At 37.5% G+C, this 22584-nt stretch overlaps 1 protein-coding gene across 2 annotated transcripts in view; it reads left to right on the top strand.

The window, feature by feature from the left end:
• The window catches only part of CLOCK (clock circadian regulator), a 31709-nt gene that overhangs the window by 7608 nt on the left and 1517 nt on the right, over nucleotides 1-22584 (top strand). Inside the window, exons 5-20 of one of the 2 annotated variants that reach the window (XM_009076112.1) lie at nucleotides 1195-1286; nucleotides 2552-2641; nucleotides 4652-4772; nucleotides 5882-5995; nucleotides 6850-6968; nucleotides 10715-10797; nucleotides 11024-11130; nucleotides 11737-11884; nucleotides 12106-12181; nucleotides 13097-13238; nucleotides 13616-13716; nucleotides 14591-14680; nucleotides 16731-16877; nucleotides 18247-18453; nucleotides 19697-19905; nucleotides 20201-20465. In XM_009076112.1, coding sequence (XP_009074360.1) covers nucleotides 1195-1286; nucleotides 2552-2641; nucleotides 4652-4772; nucleotides 5882-5995; nucleotides 6850-6968; nucleotides 10715-10797; nucleotides 11024-11130; nucleotides 11737-11884; nucleotides 12106-12181; nucleotides 13097-13238; nucleotides 13616-13716; nucleotides 14591-14680; nucleotides 16731-16877; nucleotides 18247-18453; nucleotides 19697-19905; nucleotides 20201-20465 — 2111 coding nt within the window. Of the gene's footprint in view, nucleotides 1-1194; nucleotides 1287-2551; nucleotides 2642-4651; nucleotides 4773-5881; nucleotides 5996-6849; nucleotides 6969-10714; nucleotides 10798-11023; nucleotides 11131-11736; nucleotides 11885-12105; nucleotides 12182-13096; nucleotides 13239-13615; nucleotides 13717-14590; nucleotides 14681-16718; nucleotides 16878-18246; nucleotides 18454-19696; nucleotides 19906-20200; nucleotides 20466-22584 lie in introns of both variants that reach the window. The other variant, XM_009076111.1, reaches the window with a different exon arrangement.

The following is a 22584-nucleotide window of genomic DNA, read 5'->3' as shown; positions in this document are numbered from 1 at the left end:
TCATGATACCATTGTGATAACAGATAGCAGAAGCCTGATCAATTTATTTCTTTTGTGAGATCTGATAATTGGAAATTCTTTTGGTTTTAATTATTCACCTCTTCTTGCAGCTTTCCACTTTCAGCACATTTCTTGCATGATACTGCTGTTGCTTACTGTTCTTTTAGTTAAGTCTAAAGCACTTTTGTAAAGTTTTTCCCCTTCAGTGTGGGAACCAAAATTATGAAGTATTCAAGCCCTGTGCGTATTTAACTTAATTCCAAGTTTTCTGGCTCTTTTTGCTATCTGATCTAATTCTAGCTTATGGCTTTGTACAGACTTGCCCTTGAGAAATCAAAAACCTCAACGACATGGTTTGTTTCTTTTGATTTGTCTAAATATTTGATTACTTGTTCAAGGTTGTTGTTAGAAGCAGCACTTCTGTAATGCCCTTGTTACTCATCAAAACTGAAGTGCTATGTGGTCTTGCTTCTTGTTGTTTCAGTTATCAGTTGATAAGGAAGCATCAGCTTTCAGATCCCGGGGTCAGGTTTTGCTTAGCAGCTGTTGTTTCTCTCACCTATGTATGGGAAGTTAATTATATATTTCTCAAGTCCTACAGGAATCTCTGCTCAAAATTCATCTATGTGTATGTAACAGACAGGAATTCTAGAGTGGAGTTTGTCATACAGCTCTTAACAATCTTTGTTGCAAACCTACTCTTTTTTTAAACATAACCAGAAAAGAGTGGGAAGAAGTGAAAGGACAGTGACAATTTTTAGTGTAGGGTTAGAATGACAAGGATTGGCCAAGGTACTTGAGGATTTGCCATTTTAACGGCCTAAACTGATCAGGAATTTTGGCTTTCTAAATCTTTGTAAACACTCTCAATAAAACATTTTATTGTAGTTGCAGAGGAAAGAGTATTTTTCCATTGTCAAAATCCATTACTTACTGTCACTAGTTCAGTATTACCTTGAAGTCTGGCAGGATTCTAGCACAAACTGGTTGAAGGAAAGACAAGACAAATCTAATGATGCCATAGGGGAGAAGACATTTATTTTCTCTTTAAGGAACAACATATGTATGTAATGAATAAATAACAAAGGAGACTGTAGAACTTTTTTGCTGTTTCTTACTGTGTATGCAGCTTAGTGTGAAAATAATGACTTTTGGAACTATGAATTCTTATACTGTCTATATGTTTGATTGTAGAAATTACTGCACAATCAGATGCCAGTGAAATTCGACAGGACTGGAAACCAACATTCCTTAGTAATGAAGAGTTCACACAGTTAATGTTAGAGGTATATTATTTCTGTTTTTGTGGGAGTAGAATAATTCCACACCAGCAGTCATTCCATTATGAAATCTTCCAGTTTAATGACATTTTCCTATTTTAATTGTAGCTATATGTTTTCTTGAAGAAAACTGTCAAAATTCCTATGTATGGAGTGTCATGCAAAGCAGATTGTCTTAACTGCATTTTCAATGACATAAAACATTGCAGACCAAGCCCATAAATGAACATGCTTAGTGACAATATTTGAAATTATAGACATAAGGAAGGTACTAGATAAATAAAGAATCGTTATGCATAAATTAAAATGCTGATCATGAAAAAGGCTCAACTCATCCATGTAACTTCTGAGCAATAAATGTTTAATTTATTTACTTGTTAAGCCTTCCAAAACTGGTGTGTGAGCATTACTTTGCTGCTGAAGATTACATGAATAGTTGGAAGCCTACTAGAAATAAACTTTCAGTTTAAGCTATTATTTCCTTGGAAATTAGTAATTTTTATCTTGTTAGTGAAACAATTTTTGATAATAGCTACATGAAAAATATTACAAATTAGCAAGCACCTTTTCTTTGATGCACAGATACAAAAAGTTAAAAGTTGTGGTTTTCTGTGCTTAAAAATGTTCAAAGAATCACCTAATACATGTTGTTTTGAAGATGAGAGCTTCAAAATTTCCTGCTTAGAAATCCAGTTCTGTCATGCTTTTGTTGGTAGCATTCAACTAAACATTGTGTTATGTTCAGAAGAAATAAGTTCAGGTTCAGTAAGGCAATAATAAGGCAGTAAGTTCAATAAGGCAGTCAGAATTGTATCTCACAGGTTTCAAGTCTCAATAAAGTCTTACTACAAGATTGAGAATATTGAGATTTTTAAATAGAAAAATTCATTGATTTCACCAGCTCTTTTACTTGTTCTTCTCTTAATTTTTCCACCTCCTCTTGCCTTTGTCTCTAGCTCATTTTTCTGAGGTTCAAAATGAGGATGGAAGTAAAAATATTTGGGAGGCAGAGTGGGAGTTGGGGAAACAGTGGCTAGTGATATATGCACTTGCTTCTGAAACCACAGATGATTTAACATCAGAACAGTGTGGGAATGACAATGCTCATAGTACAAAAACAAGATAAGAATTTTTGGTAGTGAAAGACATCCACATTTCCATAATAAACTAAACTAAAATTAGTCTACATTATTTTCTGTGTTAAATATAGCTTAACATTTTCAATATGCTCTGTTTCTTTTTATTTAACAGCCCATTATGTTTAATTTCAGGCTCTTGATGGTTTTTTTTTAGCAATTATGACAGATGGAAATATAATATATGTGTCTGAAAGTATAACTCCCTTACTTGAACATTTGCCAGTAAGTACAAACCACTTTCAGTAACATATTAGTTTGTCTGTGGATGGCATTCTATGACTGCTAATTAATTTTTGGCCTTTTTGGCATTATAGGACAAATGTATGCTTTGTTTTAATGTTTCTGCTTTTTCTTCAGCACAACTCCTTCCTACTGGTCTGTCTGCTGTATTAAACATTTTTTTTGGAACTGCAGAATGCAGTCGGCACTGTTAGGCAGGATTAAGAAGTGCCAGACTAGCATCACTTTCTGTTCAATGTAACTGAAGTAACACAGCTGACTGCAGGAGACCCTTTAGAGTTCACACCTATCACAGCCTCTACATGAGCCAGAAGAATATTACTAAAGAGCTGTATCCCTGGAATTTTTTTAAACTGCTGTTATACTCCTTTCTTGACACAGAACTCTGATAAGAAATACATTGCTGCTGGTGCTACTGTTTAAGTTAGGTATATGCTTTTGGGTTTATCACATTAACTCATCTTTAATCTTGGTGGTATTGCTCATTGGTTAAATTTGATATTCTAGTTTTTAAAGAATAATGTTATTCTGAAATGAGCCAAATTAGTTCTTTAAAAGTGCAAACAATTAATGAGCAAACCAGTTCTTTTCCAGAAGAGAAGGACAAGTTATTGTTAAAGGCTAGTTGTCTTACTGTGATAAGAGGTAGAATAAATACATTACTCTAAGATATGCATGGGAACAGTCTGAGAATTTTTTTAAATGTGCAGGTAATATCTTTGTTTCATAAATTTTTTTTTTTTTTTTTTTTTAGAATTTGCCAAGTTCTCAGAGGCACACTTGTTCTTTGCTTTGGGTGTGATTTATATATTCCAAACATACATTTTATGATCCCTCTATTTTTAATACTTCACCAAATGCATTTATGCATATGATCAGTTGTTCAGTGTTGCTTCATTCATCTCTGTTCTTCCCAGTTTTGTGTACATAGTTGCAGAACCGATTACAAAATGTGGTAACTGGCAACTCAGCCCCACATAGCAGCTCACTCATTGCCCCTCAGTTGGACAGGGGGGGCAGTTGGAAGTGTAAAAGTGAGAAAACTTGTGGGTTGACATAAAGACAGTTTAATAGGTAAAGAAAAAGCCTTATGTCAAATAAAGCAAACCAAGGAATTAATTCTCTACTTCCCATGGACAGGCAGCTCTTCAGCCATCTCCAGGAAAGTAGGGTCCATCGTGCATAATGCTGACTTGGGAAGACAAACACCATCACTTGGAGTGTCCTCCCCCTTCCTTCCTTGTTTTTCCCCCATCTCTATATGCTGAGCATGAACCCCTGTGGTATGGAATATCCCTTGGGCCAGCTGGGGTCAGCTGTCCTGGCTGTGTCCCCTCCCAACTCCTTTTGTACTCACAGCCTCCTCACTGGTGACATGGGATGGGGTGAGGAGCAGAAAAGGCCCTGGCTTGCTGTAAATGCTGCTGATAAATAACTAAAACACCCTGAATTATCAGTACTGTTTCCAGCTCAAGTCTAAACCAAACCCATACCAGTTACTATGAAGAAAATTACCCCAGCCAAACCAGCACAAGTGTATACATAAAATCAATTGCAATTGGATATAGTTATCAGTAACAATAACCTGTGTAATGTATGGAGGGATTGTCTTTTGTTCCAAGATATCATTTCAATGCACTGGATGCCAACAATGGGTTGTAGTGCCCTGGAACAACACCCTGTAATTTCTACTTAACATGCTCCTTTACTTGAAATTGATGCATCCCAGGGAGGTTAATACAAGCTTCATTGCTCTTTAGCATGTATGTCTATCTGCTGTGTTCATAACAGTTTTCATCAAATGGTTTGCAGTGTCAAAATTAAGGCAGATCAGAGTGAGATCTTTTTCTTGCAAAATATTCATGTGTGTTCCAGCAGGTGGCTTTGTTGAGCTAGTAATGAACTGTGGAATTGTTTTGCATTAATGCAGTAGGCTTTGTGACATTGTACATCTTGCATCAGTTTAATGCTTATTAAATCTTTTTCTTTCAGTCTGATCTTGTGGATCAGAGTGTATTTAATTTTATCCCAGAGGGGGAACATTCTGAAATTTATAAAATATTGTCTTCTCATCTGCTGGAAAGTGATTCATTGACACCGGAATACTTAAAATGTAAGTAGTTATTTCGGGTTAACCCCTGTAGGCAGGGGCAGTTCAGCCCCACACAGCCATTTCCTCACTCCTCCCAGTGGGATGGGCAAAGAATCAGAAGCGTAAAACTAGGTAAGCTTGTGGATTCAGATAGAGACAGATTAATAGGTCAAAGCAAAAACTGTGCACAAGTGAAACAGGAATTGGATTGCTGCTTCCTGTTGGTAGGGCACTTGTTCAGCCACCTCAATGAAAGCAGGGCTCCATCATGTGTCAGTATTAACTGGGAAGACAAATGCCAGAAGCAAAAATGTCTCCCCAGCTTTTATAGCTGAGCACAGCATCATACAGTATGGGATATCCCTTAGGTGAGCTTTCCCAGCTGTGTCCCCTCCCAGCTTCTTGTGCACCCCCAGCTTACTAGTGGGGTGATGTGAGAAAAGAGAAAGCCTTTGTATGGCATAAGGACTGCTCAGCAATAGCTGAAACATCCATGTGTTATCAGTACTGTTTTAGTCACAAATCCAAAATGCAGCACCATGTGAGCTGCTGTGGAGAAAATTAACCCTATCCCAGAGGAAACCAATATGGTAGTGAAAAATTACCTAGTTTGAATCACATGTGATCAGTTTTTCCAGTGTTATTGAAGGAGAAGCATATACTTGAGACCCCTGAAGAACAGAAGCACTTTTTTGTGTCCCCCACTAAGAGTAGAGTTTTCAACATTGAATTGAATTTCACTCTTTTGTATTAGAAATGTTCATCTTGTTCATGGAGCTTCTATTTAGACAGTTTTAGCAGTTGGCTAGAATAAAAACTTAGCAACCTCATGGGGTTTGAAGCCCCTGCTTTAATAAACTTAAGTTTAGGGCATGTTCTTTAACATAGTTCTGGCTCTCAGAGGTTTTCTATGTCATTAACATTCAGGCCCTCCATGCACAAATACTAAACGAGTTCTCTTTTAGGTTAGTTAATATTATGCTGGTTAAAAGCAGAGGCTGTAGCCAGTTGTATTCACACTTGTAGTAGCTCAGTGTGTATGCACTTTAACTATTCCTGCTTTCCATTCCATGCTGCCTGTGTGCTTCATCAAGCATGTAGCTTATTAATCTGTTTATTTTTTTTCTCAGCCAAAAATCAGCTAGAATTCTGTTGCCATATGCTGCGAGGAACAATAGATCCAAAAGAGCAGCCTACATATGAATATGTAAAATTTATAGGAAATTTCAAGTGTTTGAATCATGGTAAGTAATTTCAGCAATGTTAGAGTGGAATACTTAGGCAGCTCCACAGCTAAACTGGCTTTGTGACCCTTGTGCAAAATGTAATGATGAACCAAAATCAGTCGTTCAAAAGAAGAGCTTGAAGCAGAATTATATCATGTCTATACTGGTTTAATGGAAAAGAAGAAAAATTGCCTATTGGGTGTTGTAGGTCTGTGCATTTGAGTGCAAAATGTAGCAAGTATGCTTAATGCTTTCAATTAAAGAAAATTAGTATCTTGTAAAACATTTTTAAAAAGAACATAAGAGAAATTTAAGCAAATGCTTTAAAATAGTCTGAATTTAGTTAAGCAGAACCCATACTTCAGAAGGTGACTAACTTGAAGATCAGTGGTACTGAATACCCACAATTCTCACTATACAGGCAACTGGGAAGTGAAATGTAGGTTTTGGTAGTTTTTATTCTCAATTGTGTAAGGGAAGCAGTTGTTAATTGAAACTGCTGGAGAGTAGCTGCAGAAACTGGTTAGAAAGGTTAGCAACTGTCAAAATGGAGTCTGAATGGATGACTTCTGGATTTGAGCAGTATTTTCATTAATGTTTTAAGTTATATTAGTTTCTTTAAATTGTTTTGTCAGGTAATATAATATTAGTAATTTTAGTTCTTTGGGAGAGTTACTTGATATTTGTGTTCCCATTACTACTGAGTAACTACAACTCCTGTGCATATAGGTGTAGATATGTAATATCTTAATGCATGTTAAGCAAACCAGATTAGATAAATACTGGGCCATTTGTCTTGTGATATTACTGTCATTTTCCTCCATGCTTCTATTGTCATCTGTGTTGACCTCTTCTGCTCTGTCTTCCCTCAGTTCCCAACTCAGCGCACAATGGTTTTGAAGGAACTATTCAGAGATCACACCGGCCTTCGTATGAAGAGAAAGTTTGCTTTGTAGCCACAGTTAGATTAGCTACACCTCAATTTATCAAGGTATGTACAAATGAAATCACTTTTGTACAATTTTTAAATGAACTCCGAATGGGAAAACTTCAGAGAGAATGTGCACAGCATTTAAAATATGAATCAAAACCCTAAGGAGCTATATTACATGAAATGGAAAGAATCTATTTCTTCCTTCAGATAGGTTAAATGTTATGCAAAGTATCAAGTGAAGTTATGCTGAATGCTAATTCTGAATAGTCATATAAAATAGTAATATGCAAGAAATGAATTTCAAAGACGTCCCCAGGAATATAATTTAGCAAGTTTAACTTAAACAAAATGAAAGATTGCATCAAGATTCCACTTTCACTGGAGAAATTAATAATTTTAGTTGAGACTTGGACATGAATTTTGTGTTGATGGTGGTCTTTCTGCAGTTTGACACAGAAGCAAATCTGGGAGGGCTTAATGAAAGCTTACATTACTTGTCAATAACAAAGAGTTGGGTTTGAGGTAATAGAAATCTTCTGTTTTGTTTGAATGCTGTTATTCATTAACTTGGTTGTTTAAACAGAACATTTTGCATAACTGGTACTGTACAATGTGAAGGTATTTTTCCAACTTTAGAACTGGATGTGTATAAGATTTGTCGTTAGATTAAGTATAATCCTGTTTCTCACCAAAATCAGTCAAATTAAGTACTCAAGATACAGTACAGTATCGTCTGTGATTGTGATTCAGATGATATGTTTTACACAAATGTATGAATCAAGGTATCTAATATTAACTCTTGCAATTCAGTTGTAAAGAAATGCCATGAATTGTATGTGACCCATTGTTAAACTATTGTCTGTAATACAAGAACTCTGAGCCTTTAGACATTCTGCCTCTAGGTTTAAAACACTGATGTCTTAAGATGAAGATTGCTGGTGGTAGCTTCTGAAGACAGGATTTTTATACTTTGCACTTTGAAAGCATAGTAGGGAGCCTGTGGATAAATCATACAAACTTCTTGTGTTCTGTCAGGCTAAATAGGAATTGTCTCTCCAGACTGCATGCCAGAGAAAGTTTGTTGTTTATTTTTCCTGAAACTATGGAAATCTTTCATCTGACACTTCTCATGCAGGTCTAAATAACATTCTTCCTGTTATGCCTACAGTTAGTAGAGATGTTAAATGTGGATCTGTTTTGCTTCATGAAATACTGGAGGGAAAAAAGACCAACCCGACACTTGCAAATACTTTTGTCTTTCAAAGTCTAACAGTCTATAGATAAACTTCTATGTTTCCTATTTCTGGAAGCTGAGGAACATCCATTTATAATCTTCAGGTCTCTCAGTCCGCTGAGGGCTGAAGCCTTACACATATTATACTCTGGCCAAAGTTTCATTCCTGTACCTGAACCTCTGAGCCCCGAGTGCCTAAGGAAGCTTTCATGTTACAAAAGTTTTAAGATTCTCCCAAGGATTTTGACTAGTGCTGTTCATCTGGGAAGTCTTGTGAAGACGACTAACATTAGAGTGAGAACTTCTAGTGTGGCAATATCTGTTTATATTCTTCTGATACCTTGTCTTATTATTGAGACTAGCATGGAGTAGGCTCTGGCAAGCAAGTGTTATGTCAAGAACTTTACCATCCCAGTAACTTCACTAATAGATGTGTGATGCAGCCAGTAATGAGATGTGTATTTTAGTACTTGGTTGCCTTATTTAAAGGGGAACCTGCCTGCTCATCTGTCAGTTACTCACTTTATTTCAGATTGTATATGATTTTGTTTTGTTTTTTTTTCCTAGAGTGTAATTTCCTCAAGGATATGCAGTGCTTTTGCAGAAAGCCATAGCATTCAAGAGAATAATCTCTCAAAGTTCACATTTTTATTTTATGCATATGACCCCACCACTTTTGTAACAAATTGTGCCACAAATTTTGCTCCTCAGTGAAGGGATTTGGTTCTACACATCCTTTAAAACATTTGGCTGGTACATGATTGAATCCTATCAAGAATGCAGGATTAATCCAGCCATAAGGATTCTACCAGAATACTTTTTGTTACAAATGAAAGTCCTTTCTTTTCTAGATGCCTTGTTGACAACTTCAACAAGATGCCTTGTTGAACAAGCTGGCTTCTGCCCAGGGGTATTTTACAGTGAAATATCTGCAAATCATTAATATCAATGCATTGAGTAATCAGATACTAACCTGCTGCCAGTTCCTCTCTAACAATGATGGTTTTACTGTGATTTTACTGCCTGCACTTAAGTGATTTTTACTTTTGTATTGACTTGTGCCAAAATAATTAGATTAAAAGAAACAAATCAAAAGTATATCTCAAGGATATACTCTTGCTCTGTCATTTCTCTTACTTTGCTATGAGTGGTGCTTTATTAAATGCTGTAATTCTAGGCAAATAGATGAGCCTTGGGTTTTAGGGGTAGTTTCAGGATTGAAGGTTAAGTCTTACTAACTGGAAGTCACATCAAGAGTCATAAATTTGTGCCCAGTGTGGTTTTGTTCATTGCCTCCGTCATACAATTCACTTTCTAAGCCATTGTCTTTAGATTTTACAGGGATGAAGGTGAAGAAAAAATACTGCCTAGATATGTTCAGTTTTTCCTTTTGTAGAAAGAAAACTTAGAAATATATATTAACAAAAATGCAAAATATCTACTTGAATTCTCTGTATTATAACCCAGAAGAATGAAAAGGAAGGTGGTCACTTTGTAGGAACAACAGTTAGTCTTCTACTGTATTTTTCTGCAGGACTACTTTAGTTATAGATACTTGCAGAGCAGCAGTCTGTCCACATCTGTATGGCAGCAGCTTCCACAGATCAGTCTTTAGGAAACTCACCTGGTATTTGATCATCCACAGATTCTACTGTGTTCCTGGCACTGGGAATACCATTGCAAGCTCCTACAAGGGATAAACATGCTCAGGTGTCCCACAGTAAAGACGACTGATGTCTTATGTCACTGTAGTTCTTTGAGGAGTGTATTTGTACGTACACATTATTCCATCATCCATCCTCCTTCTTGTTAGGCATTGCTAGAGGAGTTTGCAAAAGAATTGTCTGGTTTGGGGTATGTGGCTTTGTTGCTGTCTTGGCATGAGGCACTGTACTTGGTGGGGCATCTTTACCTCTTTGGAAGAAGCAGTAGAAGTTGGCTGACATGCACTGATAAATTTGGGTGGAATACATTTAGAACAACATGCAGAATACCTCGACAGTTTGTTCTGGTAGTGGAAATACAATCGTGCTCTTACTTCTCATGAGCTCTCAACATAAGAATAGTGTGTTATTTGTAGTACGTGTCTGTGCCCTTGAAAAGATTTAGAGAACTTTATATTCATTATAAGGAAGAATCCTATTCCTAAACTCAGAGTAACATGACCATTTTCCTAATGTTGGTTTTCAGCTGTTATAAATGCAGACAGAAATCAGAGTGTCTGGTGGGAGTGTTTCATCTCTTCTTCCTCGTGTTACAATTTAAAAGCATAACTGCAGGAACTATTGATTTCTGCTTGTACTACTGTGTTTGTAGATACTGAGCTGGAGTTTAATCTCATGCCATGGCTATTCCATTTAAATCAACCAAGTGTCAGCCTGGCGAGTTGAGATTGGATTCTACCTCAGTACTGTACATCTAAATGAGCAAAACCAATGAAGCTGTCTAAAAATAACATTATAACTATTGTGGAGTTATCTACTAACTTTAGGTAAGTCTGAATTTTGAAAGAGCTTATGAATTAGAATAGAGCAGTTTTGAGAGAGATTTTTATTTTTTTACTTTTTAGGAAATGTGCACTGTTGAAGAACCCAACGAAGAGTTCACATCTAGACATAGCTTAGAATGGAAGTTCCTATTCTTGGATCACAGGTGCAATTCCTTCTATGTATAGCAGCAATAGTAGCTGAATCACAGTGGTGGCTGTAATATTTAGAGTTCACTAATCAGCATTAACTACTCATAGCTTGTGTTGGGTTTAATTTTTAATTTTTTTCAGAGCACATACTGTAAACAGGAAAGCTTGTATAATTAAGTATTTTTGTTTTGGGTTTTTTTTGTATGAAAATAAAATGACATAATTTTTTTTATTAATTAGGGCACCTCCAATAATAGGTTATCTTCCATTTGAAGTTTTGGGAACATCAGGCTACGATTATTATCACGTGGATGATCTAGATAATCTGGCAAAATGTCACGAGCACTGTGAGTACAACTAAGTTGCTAAAAGGAACAAGTTTGTGAAATTGTACAAGTGTTCTGGTGAAATTTTGTGATATATTTGAGCAAAGTGTCTTTACTCCCATTCATCTGACATTATTGTTCTGCTGTTCTTTATCCTTTTTCCTTTTGATACAGAACTACAAAACAGCTTTAACTTATAATTTAGAGTTTTCATTGTGGTAAATCAGAGTGCACAGGCCTATGTCTACTACTTCTCCAGTTCTTCCAACAACATTTATAAGGCTCTTTAATTTTTAATAAGTGCAAAAATTGTTTAAACATGGAACAGAGTAAGCTTTTTGTTTAGCTATGCTTTTCTTCATAAAGCTGCATTTAAATTCTTTGCATGTAAATTTTTCATGATATGTAAAAAGCCCCACAAAAATGGGAGTTTGGGTTCTTCAGTTCTCTGAAAAAATGCAGCTTTGCTTTTTCTGTAGAAAATTTTGAATCTGTTCTTAATCATTGTCCTAGTACTGGATTTAGACATGGTTTGGGGCCATATGAAGCTGGGAAATAATGTTTTTGTATGTAATTGGAATATTTACAGCCTGGAAAGACAGTAAACTGTATTCTTCACTTTTATAGTAATGCAATATGGGAAAGGGAAGTCATGCTACTACAGATTCCTTACAAAGGGACAACAATGGATTTGGCTGCAAACACATTACTATATCACGTATCACCAGTGGAATTCCAGGCCAGAGTTTATTGTCTGTACGCACACTGTTGTAAGGCAAGTTACTTTTTTTAAATCTGTATTAGAGAAATCCTACTGGGGTGGCAGCTGTATTGCTGGTACTTTTGGAGATAGAGAAGTCATAGCAGTTTAAAAGATCATTAGAAAACTTCCTGAGATACTGTATAAGCAAGGTGGCTTTGAGGAGTTTGGTTTTTTGTGGCATATTTTTTAAATCATCCAAGAATATAGTAGTCACACTTTCTTTGTTCTTCTAGTTATGCAGAAGTTAGAGCAGAAAGACGACGAGAACTTGGTATTGAGGAGTCTCTTCCAGAGATAACAGCAGATAAAGTGAGTGTTTTATGTAGTTTTATTTTGCATCTTTCATACTAAAAATAATACCTTAGTGAATATACAGCAGCAAAAAGTGTTTTGTCGTGTTACAGGTAAAGTAATTATTTGCTTTCTAAATAATAGGACTGTTTAAAATTATAAAAGGTCTAGGAAGGGTGTTTATTTAACTGTACTCTGCCTGTAACACTTAGCCTCCTCTCTTCAGGAGTTGATGTGCATGTAGTTCTGACTTGGCCACACCTTATTAAGACCTGATTTCTGCAGAGCTACATTCATAAATAAATGTTCTCACTTCCTGGAAGTTCCCATAATCTGAAAATCCAAGGTCAGCACACAACGATGCCTTAAAGGAATTCTCAAGAGGAAAGAAGGAGCTGTTGGATTGTGTGACTCTGTCCCACTTCTTAGAAGTATACAAAATTAATTTTGCATTAATGTCCTTGGAAGCTCAGTGAGTCTTAGATAAGTCAGCTTGTGCAGATGCTCTGTCATGTTTTACTGTGACAGTTCAGAAATGTTTTCCCTTGGCAGTTCAGCAAGTTTCTTCTGTTGGTGCTCCTTCTAGTGGAATGAACTCATCTTTTCTCAAGAGAGTGAGCAGTTCACTCATTACACTGTTGTTCAGAGTGAATTGAGTTGCTAGAGAAGGAGGTCAGCTCAGCAGTCAGCTTGTGACCTACGTCTGCATGCATTTTGGTTTCTAGGTTTATATAGCTTTGGTTTCCAAAGACAAAGGCTGCAAATGGAAACTGAGCTTATCAAGCTTACAGCCATCAAACAGGCCACTACTTCTGCACGGTCACCTGCATGAGGGGGTTGATCAGAAACAACATGGTCTTAGGTATTTTCCAACAGGATTGAAATTGTGTGCTGAATCAGATAAATAATTGTTGTTTGTGTGTGTCTCTTCAGAGTCAGGACTCTGGGTCTGACAATCACATAAACACAGTGAGTCTCAAAGAAGCACTGGAAAGGTTTGATACCAGCCCCACACCTTCTGCTTCCTCCAGGAGTTCAAGAAAATCTTCACATACAGCAGTATCGGATCATTCATGTAAGCACCAACTGTTGAAAATATAATTGCCTTTCTAGGAAAGGCTTTCTCTACTTAATTAAATGAATAACTAGCAGTTAATAATCATTTTGTGAGAAGTGTGAGAGTGAAAATGTCCTTTCTTGGTGGTTCAGAGATCTGCAGACCACTCTGAAAAAGAAGTTGTGTATCAATTTCTGCTTCTAAAAGTACAATGGCAGATGCTAGAACACCCTGGTTCAGTCAGATTGCATTATTGTTGGACAGACTTAAAAAGCACCCCAGGCTTTAAGGGCTTTTTCTACTCATTAAAAGCTTTCTATGATTTGATTATTGCATTACAGAATTGAGATAACTATTAACATGTCTCTTTCTGTTCTGACTCTCAACATTTTCAGCAACACCAACTAAGATGACAGTGGACACTAGCACTCCTCCCAGGCAAAGCTTATCTGGCCATGAAAAGACTGCACAAAGAAGATCATCTCTGAGCAGTCAGGTAACGTCAGAGAAAAAATTTGTACTTAAACAATGTAGTTCTCCTTTAAAAGCAATTATTTAATCCATATGACCTTTGTTTTATTTCTTCTGAAAACACATAAACTGTAAGAGTTTCACTTGGAGTACATGACTCTCAGAATTGCATCACCAATATGCAGCTTTGGTATACTATATTTTAAGGGATACAGTAATTAAGCATTTAGATTTTTTGCCAAGATCATGTGTGAATTTTCTTTTGCTCACACATAACTTCTTTCAATGATTCTGTATTTTTACTGGATATACACACACACACACACACATATATATATATATTTATAAAATTGCCAGCATAAGGCTCTGTGTGTCCCTACAGAGAATTCATATAAATTTAAGAATATTAGTGAATACTTTCATATACTTTATGAAATCTCGGTAGCATGAGAAAATGTCATGCTTTATGTACTTGCTGCTCATTTTCCTGTTGAACTAATATATTCCCTTAAAAAATAGAATGCTTATTAAAGTATGTATTTTAAAAATGGTTAGTTTAAGAATAAATCAAAGGTTTTAACATCCAGACTTGCTGAAAAAGTTTTTCCCTTACTACAATTGAGACTTTTAAAACATTTGCAATTTAATTTCTGTTTTATACTTGCTGCTTTTATATATTTGTAACAGTGGAAAAATTATATATATAGTATATATACAATCAGTTGCTCTTATTTTTTAATTAACCTTATTTAAGGTTAGATATTTCAGGAAACATTCCTACTTTTTATCATGTGTTCATGCGATGCTATTTTGGATTTGACACTTTATGTATAGAAATATTTTGTGTCAAGTATGAAGTACATTCTCTTACGATTGTGGAACAACTTTTTTAATCCTAGTCTTTAAGCTCACAGTCTCTTGGACAACCTGTAGCACAGCCAGCGATGTCTCAGCCTGCAACTTTACAGCTTCAGTCTGGCATGTCCCAGGTATGGATTAACTTGCTTTACTGTTCATTATTTTTTGAACAGTCTTGTTCTCCTAGAGAACAGCATTCTCCTGGAGAAAGTGGCTGCTCTTGGCCTGGATGGATGTACTCTTCACTGGATAAAAAATTGTCTGAATGGGCAGGCCCAGAGTGGTGGTGAATGGAGTTACATCCAGCTGGCAGCTGGTCACTAGTGGTGTTCCCCAGGGCTCAGTACTGGGGCCAGCTCTGTTCCAATATCTGATGATGATTTGGACAAGGGGATTGAGGGTGCCTTCAGTCACTTTGCAGATGACACCAAGTTGGGCAGGAGTGTTGATCTGTTGGAGGGCAGAAAGGCTCTGCAGAGGGATCTGGACAGACTGAATCCATAGGCCGAGGCCAATGGTATGAGTTTGAACAAGGCCAAGTGCTGGGTGGTGCACTTGGGTCACAACAACCCCATGCAGGGCTACAGATCTGAAGCAAAGTAGCTGCAAAGCTGCCTAATGGAAAAAGCTCTGGGTGTGCTGGTCGACAGCAGCTGAACATGAGCCAGCAGTGTGCTCAGGTGGCCAAGAAGGCTAATGGCATCCTGGCCTGGATCAGAAATAGTGTGGCCAGCAGGACCAGGGCAGTGATTGTCTACCTGTACTTGGCTCTGCTGAGGTTGCACAACTCCTGTGTTCAGTTTTGGGTCCCTCACTGTAAGAAAGACATTGAGGTGCTGACACATGTCCAGGGAAGGGCAACAGAGCTGGTGATGGGCCTGGAGCACAAATCTTATAGAGAGTGATGAAGGGAGCTGGAGTTGTTTAGCCTGAAGAAAGGAAGGCTTGGGGGAGACCTCATTACTCCCTCTCTATAACTACCTGAAAGGAGGTTGTAGTGAGGCAGGTGTTGGTCTCTTCTCCCAGGTAACAAGGGACAGGCCTTGATTTGTGCCAGGGGAGATCAAAGTTGGTTATTAGGACAAATTTCTTCACAGAAAGGGTTGTCAGTCATTGGAACAGGCTGCCCAGTGAATTGGTGGAATCACCATCTCTAGAGGTATTTAAAAGCTGTGTATATGTGGCACTTAGGGATGTGCTTTAGTGCTGGGTTAATGGTTGGGCTCAATGATCTCAAAGGTCTTTTCCAACCTAAACAATTCTCTGCTTCTATATTCTGAATAAAAGGTTAATTTCTCTTTCAGAAAGTGAGTTCTTTAGTGCCAAATTCACCTTTAAAAGTATTCTCTTGAAATGAGCAGATTCCCTAATTCTAATTTGACACTTTTCCTTTTTTTTTTTTTTCTTTCCTGTTATGTGTGTGGATATATTTTTCAGCCGTGGCCATTAATGGGGTAGATATAAACATAGTTAATATAATACTTCAGGGCAAGAATTTAAGAATCCATCAGCTTTGCTGATAACTTTCTATACATATGCTTGTAACACAAGGCTGCTTGGTCTGTGGAATAAAACCAGCGATATCAAGTTCAAGTGAAGATCTGTGTCCTGTAGATAGGATATAAGTACCAAAAGTTGACACTGACTTGTGGCCTGTGGCAGATGTCTAGGGAAGAATAGACATGGCAAATGTAGTTTCTCTGTGGGCTCAGCCTTCAGCACTTTGTGACTGAGGGTATTCCCAAGTTATTTGCATATATTTTAGCTCTGGGTGAATTTTTCTTTATTTCCAAGCTGGTACAATTCTAATTTTTAACCTGAGAGAGCTTTAACATCTACAGTGCCATGTAAATTGCTAAGGATTTTTATAGCCTTACATATATAGATATATATAGCCTTATATATATATAAATGTATATTTTTTAAAATACATATATATTTTGGTGATTTGGACACCAGTCAATTTCTCGTGCTATGGAATTTTATTTTTGTAGTTCACCAATTCTGATGCATCGAACGTGAATTCTGTGACATTGTCATTGTAACGAATTGGTCCTCAGATTATGGTTATTAGCAGTTTAAGAAGCAGTGCTTGATTTCTTTGCTACTGTGGAAGAGTAAATTAAATGTCATTTTTGCTCAGCTTTTAATGTATTCATTGCACTACAGCCTGTGTTTCAGTTTTCGGCTCAGTTAGGAGCTATGCAACATCTGAAGGACCAGCTGGAGCAAAGGACACGCATGATAGAGGCAAATATTCACCGGCAGCAGGAAGAGTTGCGAAAGATTCAAGAGCAGCTTCAAATTGTCCATGGCCAAGGACTCCAGGTGAGTTTGTGTAACACTTACATGGTTCATCTGTAGAGAATTGAGGCATCTAAAATGAGTCTTGGACACTTAATTCCACAAGGTGATCCTCCCTATCCTGTCACCTCTCATCTGGGCCTAGTATGCCTAAAATCCTTAGGATCTGAAGCTGCTGTTCCAAAGGTACCTGCCATGTTCCTTCTGAATGTGTCTGGAAGTGCCCCAGTGTATCTTTTCAGTGGTGAGCTGCTCAAGCTTAGCTTATGCCTAAACCTAAGTGTAAAGGGGCACAGTGGTTGTTACTTCTTGCAGAGTTTTGCAGCCATTAGAATATTAATCCAAAATCTGCAAGATAAGCATCTGTTTCCTCTTTTAGGTCAACAGTGTCAAATTCATGCCTTTCTTGAACTGTCCTGTCAGGCTGTGGTCTTCCTACACACCCTCCTGGTGAAGTAGTTCTACTTGGCATAGTAAACTTGAAGTAGTTACTGTGCCAGAAAGACAAGAAATCTAGAGGATGCATTACTTAGTCTAACAGTTGACTCCCTGATTTCCCATTTTTTTTTAGCCAAGATATATATTTTTCTAATTTGGTCATTCTCTTTTCAGCAGCAGTCTTTGGAAGAAAAGAATGACCCTATTGGGTTTTTCTAGTTAAAAGAAAACCCAAACCAAACAAAAAATTATCACCTCAAACTAAAATACACCTTAAAGAAATAAAATTTTCAGTGTGGATTGGTGACTAAAGTATCAAAAAATACTACCTGGAAGTATTGAGTATGTTGCCTAAATTCTGTGGGAAGAGTAGGAGTTTGACATGTGCTATTTGCAGTGTTCTATGATGTCTAGCATGAGCCTGCCAGCAGTAGATGTCTTACTGATGCCTCAGAGGGAGAGATTCACAGCCCTTCCCATGCAGCATGGAGGGGCCTTGTTCAAGAATGTGGAAACTAGAGAAAATACTTAGGTGCTGCACATTCTGTCTTGTAGTCTTGGGCCTAACTTTTTGTAAGCACTCAGGTATTTTTGTGCTGAATTCCATTTATTACGACAGTGTTGAAAAGTTCAGTATAATCATTATGATTTCCTGATTGCCAAAAGAAGACTATGGTCTTGGTGCTATGCCTGGATCTGTTGATTCTGAGATGTTCTGCATTTGAATTTTTGTCACTGCTGAAGGTCACACAACTAGAAATGTGATCTCAAATACATTTTGTCTCTAGACAGTTGTAGATTACATTACTAGTCAGTCTCTAAATAGTGGTTTTTCTTTAAGAACAAATATTGAACCTTCATGTTTAGAACTCTAGAAATCAGGATTCTGATTCTTACCTTATCAGTTCAGTTGAGTCTCTCAATACTGACCCTATAACTTGTGGAATTTTTTAAGATGTTCTTGCAGCAGTCAGCTTCTGGACTCAACTTTGGTTCTGTGCAGCTTCCTTCTGGAAATTCTTCTAATGTTCAGCAGCTTACGCCAATAAACATGCAAGGTCAAGTTGTTCAGACTAATCAGACTCAAAGTGGGATGAACACAGGCCATATAAGTACTCCACACATGATACAACAGCAGCCTTTGCAGAGTACTGCAACACAGGTAAAACTCTCATTATTGGTTTTGCTGGGTAGAATATGTGCTCAAAACCAGAGCTGAAACACAATAGCTTCCTTGACATTCCTCTCCAAAATTTCTTTTGAACAGTGTCCATTGAGACATGTTAATTTCTTAATGTTCCAAGCTTTATAATTGAAATGCATTTATGTTCTTGATAATGCAATTTCAGATCTTCTTTTTATTTTAAGACTTAGGCATGTAAATAATTAATAACAAGTAGCTTTTTTGAAAGACCAGTATCAAGAAAACCTTTAGCTTGCCTTTTTTTTTGCATGTCTGTGAGTTTTTTGTGACAGAACACATATGAAGTTGGTACTAGGTGAGATTTAAACCCATTGTCCTGACTAGAGGACAAGTTACTTTCTAGTAAAAGCATAGGAACAGGACAAGTGTATATTGGTGCCTCTGCAGTGCCTTTTCTACTTTTCAGCACTTTCCATCTGATGCAATAGGTGTATGACATCTGTAACGTAATAGCCTTTTTCTTCTGTGAGTTTAATGAGTTTGTTTCAATTCCATGTAAATCTTTGAAATTCCAGTACCTTGGAGTGAGTTCTACAGCTTTACTTTCTGTGAAGTATGATTATGTTTGCTTTTTAAACGTGCCATCTAGCATGTGTGGGAAACACACTGAGGAGCTCTTCATTTTCATCTTCTCAGTCATACATGCTTTTCAAGTCCTTTGTCACAGGTGTCTCCATAGAACCCATTCTTCATGCTGAGCACTTCTAATAGCTTTGACCATTTTGTGTGTGGAGGCTCCTTCCACCTCTGATCTCTGTGGTCATCCTCCTCTGTATCTTTATCCACATTCCATACTTTGTTTTTGAGATTTGTTGAGGCAGATTTTTTTCAGCAGGAAGCTAGTTTCAAACTTTCAAGTAAGAAATTCATTGACTTGATGTGCACATTTTAGTCTAAGTCAGGCACAGAGGTGCTAAAGGAGTGGAAAAGATTATCTTGAACAAACGGTATGCAAGTAGCTGAAAAATTTGGAAAAAAAATGAACCTGAACAGGAAAAAAGGTTAATGTAAGAGACTCAGTTGACCGAGGGCCAGTTCTACCTCCAGATCCTCTGTCAATAGAAATACCTGTGTACTTTAATTGGGAATTCATTGAATAGAAAGAACACTGGCAGTTGTGAAGTATGGGCAATGACAATGAGTACAGCTGTAGTATCTGCCTATTTTCAACTTACTATCTCAAAATATTTTTTCTTTCCAGCATAATCAGCAAAATGTACTTAGTGGACACAATCAACAGTCTTCTCTTGCCAGTCAGTCACAAAATACAGTCTCGGCACCTTTGTATAACACTATGGTGATTTCTCAGCCAACAACAGGAAATGTGGTCCAGGTTCCTTCTAGTTTAGCACAGAACAACAACCAGAACACTGCTGCAGTAACTGCTTTTACCCAGGACAGACAAATCAGGTAAATCTTAGAGACCAGTATTCAAGATGATTTGCTATAATGCTGTGTTTATGTAGCTGGATCATAAACAAAAGGAGCTAAAGTAACATTAAAAATCATGTGATTTTAGCTATACATGGATACAACTTTGAAACTAAACTGTGCCCAAAATGGCACATTTGCAGACTTAGCAAAACCCATGTAGTTACAGCAAAGTATGACTTTGGAGAAATCTGCCTTTCTCAAGTGCATGTGATGCTTCATAAGTTGGGGTTTTTTTCCTAAAGGGTCTCCAAATGTCTTTTTCTATTAACAGATTTTCTCAAGGTCAACAGCTTGTAACAAAACTTGTCACAGCCCCAGTAGCATGTGGAGCAGTAATGGTACCAAGTACTATGTTTATGGGACAGGTGGTGACAGCTTATCCCACTTTTGCTGCCCAACAGCAGCAGACACAGACTTTGTCAATAACGCAGCAGCAGCAGCAGCAGCAAAGTCAGCAGGACCAGCAGCAGCAGCTCACCACAGTTCAACAACCAGCTCAGTCACAGCTGGCCCAGCACCCCCAGCAGTTCCTACAGGTAATAATGCAGAGTTCTCTACAAATTTTTCCCAGTCCTGACACTTACAGCATTGCTAGTTATCCTAGGGGTGCTTTATCTGAAAACAGAGCACTTAAAACAGTAATCTGTGAACAAGCCTGATGCATGAGGTAAGGTTATTTTGTAGTCGTTACTTAAAGGAGAGCTGGTCTTTCCTGCAATTTCACTCCATGCTTTGTCCTATCTTGTATCTTTTTCTCTTTGAATTGCTGCTCTTATTTGAACATGGGATGAAAAAACAGATGTTTCCCCTTAAAACAGCTTGTCTTTTTTTTGCATTGATGCAATAAGGTATGAGAGATGATGTCAGAATTGGCTAGTCAGGAAAGCTGCACACAGCCCAAAGCAAGACATGTCCCAGTAACATGAGGTATGAACATCTGTCTAGGCTACAGGGCAAGCTGAGCAGCAACTAACCTTGTAAGAAGAAAGCAGGGAAGAACTTTGTTTTAGTGGAGAAACAAGATAGATTGGATCAAAAGAGAAGGAAGGCAAAACCCAGTGAGTTTAGGAAAAAAAAAGAAGTCTCTAAAAGAAAAGGTAGAAGGAATTGATGGGGAAATCTGATGCCAGTTGTTGATTCCTGTTACTCACTGGCACATGGCTCACCCAGCAGCTGGTGTTGGTGAGGGAGATGTAGTGGTGGCTAGAACCCTAGAGAGGAACTAAGTCCCTCCAGGAAGAATGGGTACAAAAATCTTAATTTGGCTTCTGTGTTGCCTTCTCCAAAGAAAGGTAAATGTACCTTGTGCACATTCTTAGCATTCTTTAACTGCTCTGGGAATGTCAATTTATTTTTTCTTTTTGCTCTTCAAGAGTACACATAATTAAAAAAGTTTATTTTGCAAGTATTCCTTACTATGTATGTTCTCCCATTTGCACTAAGTTTGGGATCCCATGCACAGGCAGAATATATAGAAATGCAGTCAGTAACTGGAGGCTTAACCTACATTTAAATGCACAAGGAATGGATACAGTTCTGATTAGGACTGAGTAAAGTTTTCTTTCACTAAGTAACTGGCAGAAAATAATGACCTGTTGGAAAAAATCTTTAATGGGAACATAGCAATTTCAGTTGTGCATCAGGCAAATGCTTTTCAGCTGCATCTGACTCTCTCAGACTCAAGAGAGCTGGAGAATACCTAGTGATTTGAACTTCAGCTCTCATTTATGTCATGGGAGACTCTTGAACCGAATCAAACCAGAGCACAGATTTCAATATGTTCTCTGACAAGTCAAATAAATGCTGTAATAACAGTGCTGTTTAGCAGGTTGGTGGTGTCTGTCTCTGTTTCTGAATGTAAAAGGTTGTACAGTTTTGGCTTAATTCTGGTGAAACAGGTTTATAAAAGATTAAGATCTCCAAAGGTCTGTTCCTACCCTAGAATTTCATTCCAGGCAAAAGTTAAGTATTTTTAATACAAATTACTGAAGTTCTAGAATTTGAAGTGAATCAAATGCTCTTTAAAGAGGGAGAAAAGTGCCTTTTCTGCTTCTGCTCAGTGGGACAGTCTGATTCTGCAGGTGCAGCAGTCAATGTAGTTTACTCTCTGCTGCACAGTGTTTCAGGATTGAGATGACCAAATGCATTTGTACCCATCTTTCGTGGCTTTTCTTCAGCAACCATCATGTTTTTTTGTTCTAAGAAAAACTAAGTACCATTTCCATTAGTAATAAATCTCCTTCAGAGGGGCTGTTTGTGTCTGCAAATGCAGCATTTTCTTTGACTGTGCATTTTGTCTGTGGGGAATAAATGTGATGTGTGCCAAGTCATGCACTGTTTTTTCATTTGACTGCAATGACAGCTACCTGCATTTATTCAAATGGATTCCTTCAGCCCTGCTATGCTCTCGTGGTTTGAAATGAGAAACAAATTGCCATGTGTTCCTACCCTTTGCCACAGGAAATTTCATAGACCAGTTACAGCTGCTTCATTAGTTGGTCAGATGTTCTGATTAAATTTATTGATTAAATTTAATTTATTTATTTATTAAATTTATGCCCTCTACAACTCCCTGACAGGAGGTTGGAGTCAGGTGGGGATTGGTCTCTTCTCCCAGGCAACCAGCAGCAGGACAAGAGGGCACAGACTCAAGCT

The sequence above is a fragment of the Acanthisitta chloris genome, unplaced genomic scaffold (assembly GCF_000695815.1).
Source record: "Acanthisitta chloris isolate BGI_N310 unplaced genomic scaffold, ASM69581v1 scaffold6316, whole genome shotgun sequence".
Lineage (NCBI taxonomy): Eukaryota > Metazoa > Chordata > Aves > Passeriformes > Acanthisittidae > Acanthisitta > Acanthisitta chloris.
This window is presented reverse-complemented; position numbering and strand designations above follow the sequence as displayed.